Source organism: Denticeps clupeoides, chromosome 1 (assembly GCF_900700375.1).
Source record: "Denticeps clupeoides chromosome 1, fDenClu1.1, whole genome shotgun sequence".
Lineage (NCBI taxonomy): Eukaryota > Metazoa > Chordata > Actinopteri > Clupeiformes > Denticipitidae > Denticeps > Denticeps clupeoides.
In genome coordinates, this window is record NC_041707.1 from 3,695,324 (window position 1) to 3,706,647 (window position 11,324).

An 11,324-nucleotide genomic window follows, 5' to 3' on the forward strand; every position below is an offset into this window, starting at 1 on the left:
TGCCATCTGTATGCCACTGAATCATTGTTCATTTATTGTGTAACGCCACAAGCATTTGTGGAAAGATCTCTAAAAAAAAAAAAAAAAGGAATGCTTTTAGTAGGGGTGGTAGTGGCCTAGTGGGTAACACACTCGCCTATGAACCGGAAGACCCAGGTTCAAATCCCACTTACTACCATCGTGTCCCTGCGCAAGACACTTGTCCCTGTAACTACTGATTGTAAGTCACTCTGGATAAGTACGTCTGGTAAATGCTGTAAATGTAAAATGGACACCCAGCCTAGGACTCCTCAGATTCATGTCCTTTACATTTACGGTGTTTACCAGACGCCCTTATGCAGAGCGCCTTACAATCAGTAGTTACAGGGACAGTCCCCCCCAGGAGACACTCAGAGTTAAGTGTCTGGCTCAGGGACACAATGGCAGTAAGTGGGGTTCGAACCTGGGTCTTCTGGTTCATCTGTGAGCCTCTTTGCTGCGACCCAGGGGGAGCTGAAATACTGAAGTCTAAATAAAATGGAGGAACCTCTGCTGCAGTTCACTAGAGAACTGGGATCAAAGGACAGGACAAAGACCAGGTGGCTCCTAATTTCATTCAGAATCTGTTTCATTTCAGTACGTTTACCTACAAAAATCTGTTTAAATCGATTTTAAACAGCCATTTCGAAGTCGGTTTAAAGCGGCCGTGGACGTAACGCGAGTCTTTGTTCTCCGCTTGAAAACGGCCGCTGGCCCTTTAAGTAAAAAAAAAAAAAACGCGCCAACCGCCTGCCTCTAATTTATGCGCGCGGCGCGTCGCCAGCCAATCAGAAGGCGCCGCGGAGCGCGGGAGATCCGAATTTCGCGGGACGCGATTTGGCGCTAAAAGCAGTCGGGCGTTCCTGCTGATGTCAAAGGGGGCCGAGAGGCGCGGGATCTGCGGGGAGAAACATCCAGAAAGGGAATATTTACATCCGGGCTTTTTTTTTTTTAATTATTATATTAAACAATATAACGCAGATTACGCAGAAGCTAAAAACGCGTTTGGGTTTATTTATTGCCGTTGCGCCGTGGACAAAGCGGCCTCGTCTCGTCGGTGCCGTTTATTTGCCCCGCGTAACGTGCTTTCCCGGAGGATTTGCCCCCTTTTTTTTTTTTTTTTTTTTTTTTTAAAGGAAGATGATGCGGATCCCCCAAGTCGCCCCTTCCCCCGCGATCGCCCTCTCGCTGCCGCAGAAGAGGACGGACTTCTTCGGGCCCGGCCTCGCCAGCCCGCCGGGACGGTTCGCCCAGCTCTGCCTGTACGCGACCCCCCACGGACCCGAGGCGAAGGCCGCCCGGCCGGCGGCGGCGGGGAGGCTGCCGGTAAGGATGCGGGTCTGTTGAGTGAATGGGGGGTCACCCATTTGTGGTCCGGGTGTCCCCTGTGTGTGTGCGTTTGGGGGGGGGGGTCGGTGTTTTGGGGTGACGCTCCTCTGTACTGCGCCAGAACCCGGGGGCCCAAATCCAGGCCCCAGGGCAGATAAAGTCCTGCCGGGCTGCTTCTGGGTGTCGACCTGCAGTGTGCCACCGATAAGCAGGGCTGTGTGTGATGTCATCGTCATCGCCTGTCCCAGCTCGGCGTACCCTGGCCTTCGTCCTGTCAAGGTTTTGTTTAAAACATTTACATTTGCAGCGTTTACCAGATGTCCTTATCCAGAGCGACTTACAATCTGTAGTGACAGGGACAGTCCACCCCTGGAGACACTCAGAGTTAAGTGTCCTGCTCAGAGACATGATGGTAGTACGTGGGGTTTGAACCTGGGTCGAGTGTGTTACCCTCGCCTATGAACCAGAAGACCCAGGTTCAAATCCCACTTACTACCATTGTGTCCCTGAGTAAGACACTTAACCCTGAGTCACTCCAGGGGGGGACTGTCCCTGTCACTACTGGTTGTAAGTCGCTCTGGATAAGGGCGTCTGGTAAATGCTCACCACGTGCTAATAAAAGCGTAATTCATGTTATTTCTGGCCAGTTTTGAATTCCTCAGAATTTGTCTCCTTCATGATGGAACGTCTGAAGCTCCTCATAGGAGGTCAGATCAGATGATCCTCCCACAAGTGGTAAACTTCCTTCCTGCTAAAACGCCGAAGGGCGGAGTTAGGTGTTCCACGCGCGAAACGTGACGTTTACCGCCGGAGAGCTGAGCTGAGTGACATTTGGCCCCCGGGGGGGGGGTCACAGGGGCCATTCACGCAGGGCCACTCGGCTGCCTCAGGCACTTTTACATTTCAAAGGCCCGTTCACGCCTGGCATGGACGTCGGGGGTCCAGATTCCCTAAATCGTGTCAACGCCGGCTGCGGTGAAACCGGTAAAGACCGTAGCTGTCGTTTTAACAGCAGTTTAAAAAACATCCGTTTGCTCTATTAAATTAAGATGTCTAATTTATGCTTATGAATAAATTATTTTCTACTGACAGCCGTTCTTTTTTTTGTGGTTTTGTCACATTACGGCAACGCTGAAATATTGGGCGTGGCAGATTACATCGAATGATCTATTGCATTTATGGCATTTACCAGACGCCCTCATCCAGAACGACTTACAATCAGTAGTGACAGGGACAGTCCCCCCCCTGGAGACACTCAGGGTTAAGTGTCTTGCTCAGGGACACGATGGTAGTAAGAGGGGTTTGGTTCTTAGGCGAGTGTGTTTATTTATTAATGTAAGCTCAAAAAAAGCTCTTTGAACTGTTAACAAAGTCATGAATCGAACCAACGTTCATCGGCGTCCCTCACTCGGGTTTTTGTAAAGTTTAGCTGCAGTATTTGAGTCTTGCTAACCTGACTGGTGCAGATGATGAAAGTTCACAGACTGGGGCGTGGCCCGACCCAGGAACGTCCCGGCCACTTCTGTGTGATGAGGGGGCCTGGACGTAAAACAGCGCTACCTTGTTCCGCCCCGTCCCACAAACCTTTGCTACGGCCCGCGTCTCAGGGCCGACCTGTGCGGTTTAAAGATTATAGGTATTCTGGGAAGGAAAGTGACAACTTTTGTCATTGTGGTGACGCACAACGAAATGTGTCCTCTGCACCTCACCCTTAGTGAACAGTGGGCAGCCATGACAGGCACACAGGGAGCGGTGGGTGGGGACGGCACCTTGATCAAGGCGCTTCGGGGCTCGAACCCGCTTCCTCTGCGTCGGTTTTTGTGCACATACTAACGGAACGTATACGGATACGGATGCAATACCTCCGTAATTTTAGAGTGCGGCCTCGACACTGACCCCTAGTGGTAAGGAGTACACACTACAGATTACGATGCGCATGCAAGTACATCAGCAGAAACGTTAACAACGCAACTGTGTGCCATTCGTAGCTCACAGCAAGTATATTTCTGGCTCTACCCGCTAGGCAACCCCTGCATGGTCTAGGCTGTTTGTGGTGCTTCATGCCTCTTTTCTCCGGTCAGGTACTCGAGACAACGAGTCCAATTCAAGTGCGTTTCCCGCAGACCGGCTGTTAAATTCTGCAAGCTGTCGTTTCCCGAGTCTTAAACTGACCGTGTAGGTACTAATGTTCTTTAACCAGAACACGTCTCCTTCTCGACTCACATCAGCAACCTTTCCCGCTCCTGTAGATTCCTTCTCTACAATATCAGACGAATCCGCCCTTATCTGTCAACACAGGCCACCCAGATCCTGGTTCAGTCCTTAGTAATCTCACGACTGGACTACTGTAACTCCCTTCTAGCTGGTCTACATCTATGTACCATCCGACCTCTACAACTAATACAAAATGCAGCAGCACGACTAATCTTCAACCTTCCCAAGTTCTCCACACCACCCCTCTGCTACGTTCCCTCCACTGGCTCCCAGTAGCTGCACGCATCAGGTTCAAAATACTGATGCTGGCCTACAAAGCCAAACATGGAGTAGCACCATCCTACCTCACAGCCCTTATTACACCTCGCACTGCACCTCGTATACTCCGAGCCTCCAGTACTGCTCGCCTGGTCCCTCCATCTCTGAAAGTAAAAGGAAGACATTCATCTAGACTCTTCTCCGTCTTGGCCCCTCGGTGGTGGAATGAACTTCCCCTCGAGGTCAGAACAGCTCAGTCACTGAGCACCTTCACACGGCAGCTCAAGACCTTCCTCTTTAAAGAATATTTAGATTAAAGTGTAACCTTCTTCTTGTCTGTATAGAAACTAGAACAGAGTGAATAAAAAGATTGTATTTATAGTTGGGGGTCCTAGTGAACCAGAACTGGTCTCTTCATCGATGGTAACATGGAAGCACGTTGTAAGGAGCTCTGGATACGGCCGTCTGCCGAATGCCTTAAATGTAAATGTGAATGTCATGCAACATAGTGTGTCGTCCACAGGCGAAGAGGAAGTTGGACCTTGAGGACCCTTCATACCTCCCAGAGTTCCGCACCCCGAAAAGAAAAGGCAGCCTGACCACCGTGAGGATCCCAAGTCCAAGAAGTGAGTGCCGTCATGTGACCAGAGCAAAACCAGCTGAACACGATTGTGAAAGAATGCTGGGTATCATTGGCAGAAATGATAAAAAGCTTGGCAATGCCGTCCAACCAAGGATTCTGGAGGCCTGGTTGGTCAAATTGGTCGATTATTGACGATTATTTTTCGAGTATCGTGGTCAACGTTTAGGTTTAATTTACGGTGTTTATTTATGATTCGCCATTGTTACAGTATTTAATTCAGAGCACCTTACAGAAGGGCGGTCCTGCAGCACCACTGGCGCAATGCTGGAAAAGTGGAGTTTCATATGTTAATAGACCGTTTATTATCTCCGTCATATAATGCCGTCAAGTTCCGTTTTTGCGTCCGTTTACAGTCCTTTCAAAATAAAATATCCGTTTTCACAGGAACGTACAAAATAAAGGCGCATAAATAGTTACCACAGCAAAACAACGTAATAACCAGACAGCGTTTTAAGGTCATTTACACGTTGGTCCCAAGCTAGTACTGGCAGCGGCTTAACTGTAGGATTTAAACGGTGACGCAGCCCCCAAGTCCCCCGGAGAGCGGACGCGCTACGACACGTCCCTGGGCCTCCTGACCAAGAAGTTCATCGGCCTGCTGAGCGAGTCCGCCAACGGGGTTCTGGACCTGAACTGGGCCACGGAGGTGCTGGAGGTGCAGAAGAGACGCATTTATGACATCACCAACGTCCTGGAGGGCGTCCAGCTCATCCGCAAGAAGTCCAAGAACAACATTCAGTGGATGTGAGTACAGCGCACCGCAGCGCGGGCCAGTCAAGGCTCTTCGGGTCCTACACAACTTTGGTGTCGAACCGAGGGTGCAGACTCCTCGTCTGTCCCCCCCCCCCTCCCTGTTCCTCATTATCTGACTGTGAAGGCGCCCCCCCCCAGGGTCGGTGGTGTGTTTGAGGGCTCGCCGGCAGCGGGGGAGAGGAGCCACGCCCTCAGGAGGGAGCTGGTCCTGCTCGAGCGCGAGGAGAAGGTCCTGGATGACCTGATCACGTCCAGCGCAGCCCAGTTACGCGACGTGACGGAGAACCGGGACAACCAAACATATCCTTTTCGCTGCCAATATAGGAGGGAACAAATTTTTTATTGACTTTTAAGCAAAAGAAAAGACAACAACAAAGGAAGACGAAATTAAACTAAAAATAAAAAGTACAAAGTACTCAACATAAAAAAAGATCTCACTGAGTAAATCAAGTCTGTAAGCGTTACATACAAAGATCGGGTAACATTGCAGTAGAGTATTATGGGACAAATGGCAATTTAGTCATAATAATAATAACGTGTGCCATTCTAAACAACAACCTTTCCACTTAATAATAACCCCGTCCTCATGCCAGATTGGTTAATTAAAAAGAACACGACGAGAACATCGTTTCTGGAACTTTACTGGCTGATAGGGGGTGGTAGTAGCCTAGCGGGTAACACACTCGCCTATGAACCAGAAGACCCAGGTTCAAACCCCACTAACTACCATCGTGTCCCTGAGCAAGACACTTAACCCTGAGTGTCTCCAGGGGGGGACCGTCCCTGTAACTACTGATTGTAAGTCGCTCTGGATAAGAGCGTCTGATAAATGCCGTAAATGTAAGTGATACTAATAGTCGGATTCTGGGACTGAAGGCTTGTAAAATAGTCCAGGAAGGCCCCCCACACCTTGTGAAATTCTTTGTTGGCCTCACTAATCGAGTAGCGTATCTTTTCGAGGCCCAGACAGGACATAAGGTCCCTCATCCATTGAGCATGGGTGCGAGGAGCAGCACCTTTCCATCTCAGTAAGACTTCACGTCTGGCTAAAAGGGAAGCAAGAGCTAGTGTCCGTCATTTTACCGGGGTCAGACGTGCATCATCACTGATGCCAAAAAGCGCAGGATTGGGTTGTATACGCCCGTTTGAAAGATCTCCCTCCAATATTTTTCCAGGCTAGGACACGACCACATTCTCACTTAAAAACTTATCACAGCAGGGATCCACATTTGGCTCAACATGCAATAGTTTGACTTTGGACATTTACACAAAGGTTGGGTTGGTTAAGACGGTTAACTAGTCCTTAACGCTGAAGTACGTTAGGCTATGTGACCTACCAGGACATTCGCTCCATCGGCAGCCTGCAGGACCAGACTGTGATTGCAGTCAAAGCTCCTTCAGAAACCAAGCTGGAGGTCCCAGAGTCCTCAGGGGTCAGTGCAGATTTCACGGCGCCCGTAAAAAGTTCTTATTTCGTCACCGCCCACGTGTGAGCTGTCCTCACGCTGTCCTACCCACTCCGCCAGGGCTCCCTGCAGATCTACCTGAAGAGCACGAACGGCCCCATCGAGGTCTACCTCTGTCCCGAGGAGGTGCTGGAGGATTTGAGTCCGGTGAAGAGCGCCACGCCCAGGAAGGACTGCAGCCACCCCGCTGTCCCTGCCGGTCCCCACGCACCCAAACAGGCTCCAGAAGCAGGTATGCGGCGTCTGGTCCTAGTGTAAAGTTTGGACACGCCTACTTTATAGACACTGAGTCCGTTTGGAAGATTCTTCGATCATGTTTAAATCAGGTCGTCCGAAGGCGCCTATCTGCACACGTTTGGTCATGAGAACATATAGCAGCGATCCGTCACATTTACGGCACTTCGCGGGCGCCCTTTATCCAGAGTGCCTTACGATCGGTATTGACAGGGACAGTCCCCCGGTACTGAGTGGGGTTTGAACCTGGGACGTTACAGGCTACAACCACCCTGGCCTGATTATAAGTGAAAATAAGATAAGAATAATTAATAATGCAGCCTCGAGTTTCTGTGGTGTTAGTGGTTATCAGGTACGCCTAACACGCGAAAGGTCCTCGGTTCGACACCGAGCAGAATCAGACACACTGCTCCCCGGGCTGCCCACTGCTCACCAAGGGTGATGGTTAAATGCAGAGGACACACTTCGTTGTGCCACCGTGTGCTGTGCTGCTGTGTTTCACAATGACAATCACTTCACTTCATGTCTGCTGGACGGGGCGTGTTCGTGTCAGAAGGGATCATTCTTATTGACCCTTGTCCTTTTTTAGGGGCAGCGGTGGCCTAGCGGCTGAGGAGGCGGACTCGTAATCGATGGGTTGCGGGTTCAAGTCCCCACACGCTGCTCCCCGGGCGCCTGTCATGGTGCCCACTGCTCACTCAGGGTGATGGGTTTTAATGCAGAGGACACATTTCACTGTGCGCACCGTGTGCTGTTGTGTATCACAATGACAATCACTTCACTTTGTTATCTCGTCTCGGGTATCGAGGTTAAATTCATTATGTTCATTTCTAAAGTCGCGTGACATGAAGCCACATAAAGCCACGTTTGTGCAGAGACCTGCGGCTCGCTGCTGGACGTGGAGGGTCTGCTGGACCTGCCCCCCAGCCTGCTCCAGATCACCGAGGACCAACTCCCGGGCGTGGCCCTCGCCTCGGACCCGGCGGCCCCCCTTCGTCAGCTTCTCCCCGCCCCTGGACCACGACGACTACCTCTGGAGCCTGGAGGACGGGGAGGGCGTCTCCGACTTCTTCGACACCTACGACCTGGGCGACCTCCTCAGGAGCTGAAGCCGGGGAGGAATCTGCTGTTACACAATGAAGCCGTGACTTGTCATCTCGTAGCCATATTAGCGCTAGTTTTTCTTTTCTGCTAAATTTAATACAAAATATTTTGTATTCTGATGTCAGGCAGCTGCTTGTGCAAACAATTTAATATCATTTCTCTCCCTTTGTCACACGACCTCAGGAAATTTTTGAAACTTCTCTGCACCTTGGTGCCTGAATAGTTTTGCCAGCAGGTGGCAGCACCCGTCTCAGCATGAACTTTTTTCCTTTTCCACCTGAAGAAATCAAGAAAATGGGGGTCGTCCTGCCATTTTTATCACCTGGGGACATCTGGTCTGGTCACTCTACCTCAAACTTCACGCTTTATCACGAGTCTGGTGCCGTGAAGGGCCCAAGAACAGTGTTGCATTGTGGGAACTGGCAGCTAGATTTCACTTTTCATGTGAATTTGATTCGTTCCCCTGTGACCTTTTGGAAAATATGATCTCTTCTTCTTTAGCATGGCTTCTGCACGGAACGTTCCATTGTTCCATTTCTTTTTTTTTTTCCTCTTAAAGGAACATTTTATTATCTCGAAGTTGTGTTGTGCTGTTCCTACATTTGATGTGTATTTTGTAAGGTTTCGGGTTTCCTTTTACTCTGTACTGGTACTGGTCCGTCGTGGGGATCTAGTTCATTGTCCTGTCCTAACATACTTGAAATGTGTGCGTATGGTTTTATAGGTTTGTGTGGGAGTTTGGGGGGGTTTAGGGTTTCTGTAGTTTTTTTTGTAAGAAGCATTATTTTTGTAATTGTACAGAATTGCTTTATTTATAAAGGTGTTTGTTTGAGTTGGATTTGTAATTGAAGGGCTTTACCATGTTAATTACTCTGGATCTGAAACATTGCAGCACTTAATGATGGTAATGTGGTGTTAAAATAAAGAATTCATGTTGTGGTTCTACCAGTGCATTAAAAAAAAAAAGTTCCCTCTTCCTGTTTGTTTTGTGAAATTCAATTGTTCTCCCACCAAACGAGTGGGACGAGGGTCTCTGAATCTGACACTGCTGACCGGTGAACCCTTAACTCATTCCGATTGGTGGACAAAAGCGCAAAGGGACCTTCCATTGACCGGAGCCTCACTGGAACGACACTAACAATGCTGCCCTCCGGTTGTAAGCGCGGGTCAAGGTGTCAGGGGTCAGAGTGCGATTCGGGGAAAACGGACGACCCCGGCCCTTCGGGGGGGTTTAACGTGCCCACGCCGACTGGCTCAGCGCCGTTTTCGCCTCTTGTTTGTCTTGATCTTTGCTAAGCGGCTACTGACAAATGTGCCTTGTCAACTCTGCACAATAGAAATGGGGGCGGGAGAAGAACTCAAGATGGCCCCCCCAGGTGGGTTTACCAACGTCGGCAGGGACATTTAACTCCAAAAATGGACGCGCAGGTCAACAATGTTGTAAATGAGTTGCAATGTTCTCAGATGAGTCGCCTGACCAAACTCGAGCCAGTCCTTTCCAAACGAAATCCGGATTACGTCCCGCCTTGACTTCTGTAATTCGTTGCTTTTTGGGGTCAGCCAGACATCTCTAGCTCGTCCACAATTAGCGCAAAAAGCACGTTTTCTCGCTGGTAAAAACAGGCGAGATCACGTGGCCCCGACCTCAGCCTCATTACTCCGGCTCCCTGTCTGTTTTAGAGTCCGTTTTAAAGTTCTTTTATTTGGTTTGAAATCGCTGAACGTCGCGGCTCCAGCCTATTTGTCAGACCTTCTCCGCTCTTACACTCCACCCCGTTCTCTCAGGTCTTCAGGCCAGGGCCTGCTGACCGTTCCTGGGTCACATTACAAGCACCGAGGCGACGGGGCCTTTGCAGTGGCCGCCCCACGTCTATGGTACGGCCTGCCAATCATGGTCAGACAGGCGCCGTCAATCACTGTGTTTAAATTCCCTTTAAAAACTCGCTTTTACACCCTGGCTTTTAACCCAGTGTGACGTGGTTCATATACGGTGTTCTTACGCAGTGTTTTATGGGGCTTCTTAGGCAATCCTTTCTGAACTCTTTTAATATGTTGTCTGTTTACATTTACATTTACATTTACGGCATTTGGCAGACGCCCTTATCCAGAGCGACTTACAACGTGCTTTCAAGTTACCATCGATGAAGAGATCAATTCCGGTTCACTAGGACCCCAACTATGAATACATCTATTTAATTCACTCTGTTGTAGATTCTGTACACAAAGTTTGACAACAAGAAAATTACAATTTAATCTAAATATTCTTTAAAGAGGAAGGTCTTGAGCTGCCGTTTGAAGGTGCTCAGTGACTGAGCTGTTCTGACCTCGAGGGGAAGTTCATTCCACCACCGAGGGGCCAAGACGGAGAAGAGTCTGGATGAATGTTTTCCTTTTACCTTCAGAGATGGAGGGACCAGGCGAGCAGTACTGGAGGCTCGGAGTATACGAGGTGCAGTACGAGGTGTAATAAGGGCTGTGAGGTAGGACGGTGCTGCTCCATGTTTGGCTTTGTAGGCCAGCATCAGTATTTTGAACCTGATGCGTGCAGCTACTGGGAGCCAGTGAAGGGAACGTAGCAGAGGGGTGGTATGGGAGAATTTGGGAAGGTTGAAGATCAGGTTGTTTAATTCAAATTACCGCATGTTTCTCTTATTTTATTTTATTCTTTATTTTTAATGAACTTTTTGCCCATGTCTGTCCTGTTCCTGGTAATTTCACTTATTATTATTCTATCGTACAGCACTCTGGTAGACGGACGGCCGATTTCCCCGACAGAGACACCCCTGCTTAGAAAACCGCTTGAGACGCGTTTCACCACCACCTTTTTACTCCACCAGCAGGTACCGTCCAAAACCTGGACTGGGTGGCTAAAAGCATGATGCAGAAGAAGCTGTTTTTTTGGTCGAGTTCTGTGGAGACGGCAGCACCACGACTCGTGGTTCCTGTCTGACATCGTCGGAGCGGGGGGATGTTTTCAGAATGGCGGCCTTATCTCCGTCCGCTCCGGCGGTCTGAGCGAGCTCGATCTTAACGGCAAAATCTGGGCGTGAGTCAACAGACGGGCAGATCTGCCGGGAATCTCTGCCTTTACCGGAAGGCGCCGAGCACGAGCTGCAACGTGAGACCGGCGGCCTTTTCCCGACACCTGATTGGTGGGCCGCGTGAGGGACGGGAGCCGAGGAAACCAAAGCGGGGCGCTCGCCCCAGTTGCCTCGGAGCGAAGGGGCACGTGACGTGCTTACGCCGCGACCTTCGCCACAAACGTGGCCGTCCCCGTCTGCCTGGCCGCGTCCCTTCCCGCTCCC

At 50.0% G+C, this 11,324-nt stretch overlaps 1 protein-coding gene across 1 annotated transcript; it reads left to right on the forward strand.

Moving 5' to 3' along the window:
* Positions 1–1,158: 1,158 nt before the first annotated feature.
* e2f2 (E2F transcription factor 2) lies at positions 1,159–8,684 on the forward strand. The gene is given in 8 exon segments (XM_028989751.1): positions 1,159–1,344; positions 4,343–4,445; positions 4,987–5,206; positions 5,354–5,515; positions 6,534–6,648; positions 6,742–6,922; positions 7,767–7,900; positions 7,902–8,684. Coding segments are annotated over 8 exon segments (1,224 nt in total). The 3' UTR covers positions 8,025–8,684.
* Positions 8,685–11,324: the final 2,640 nt, after the last annotated feature.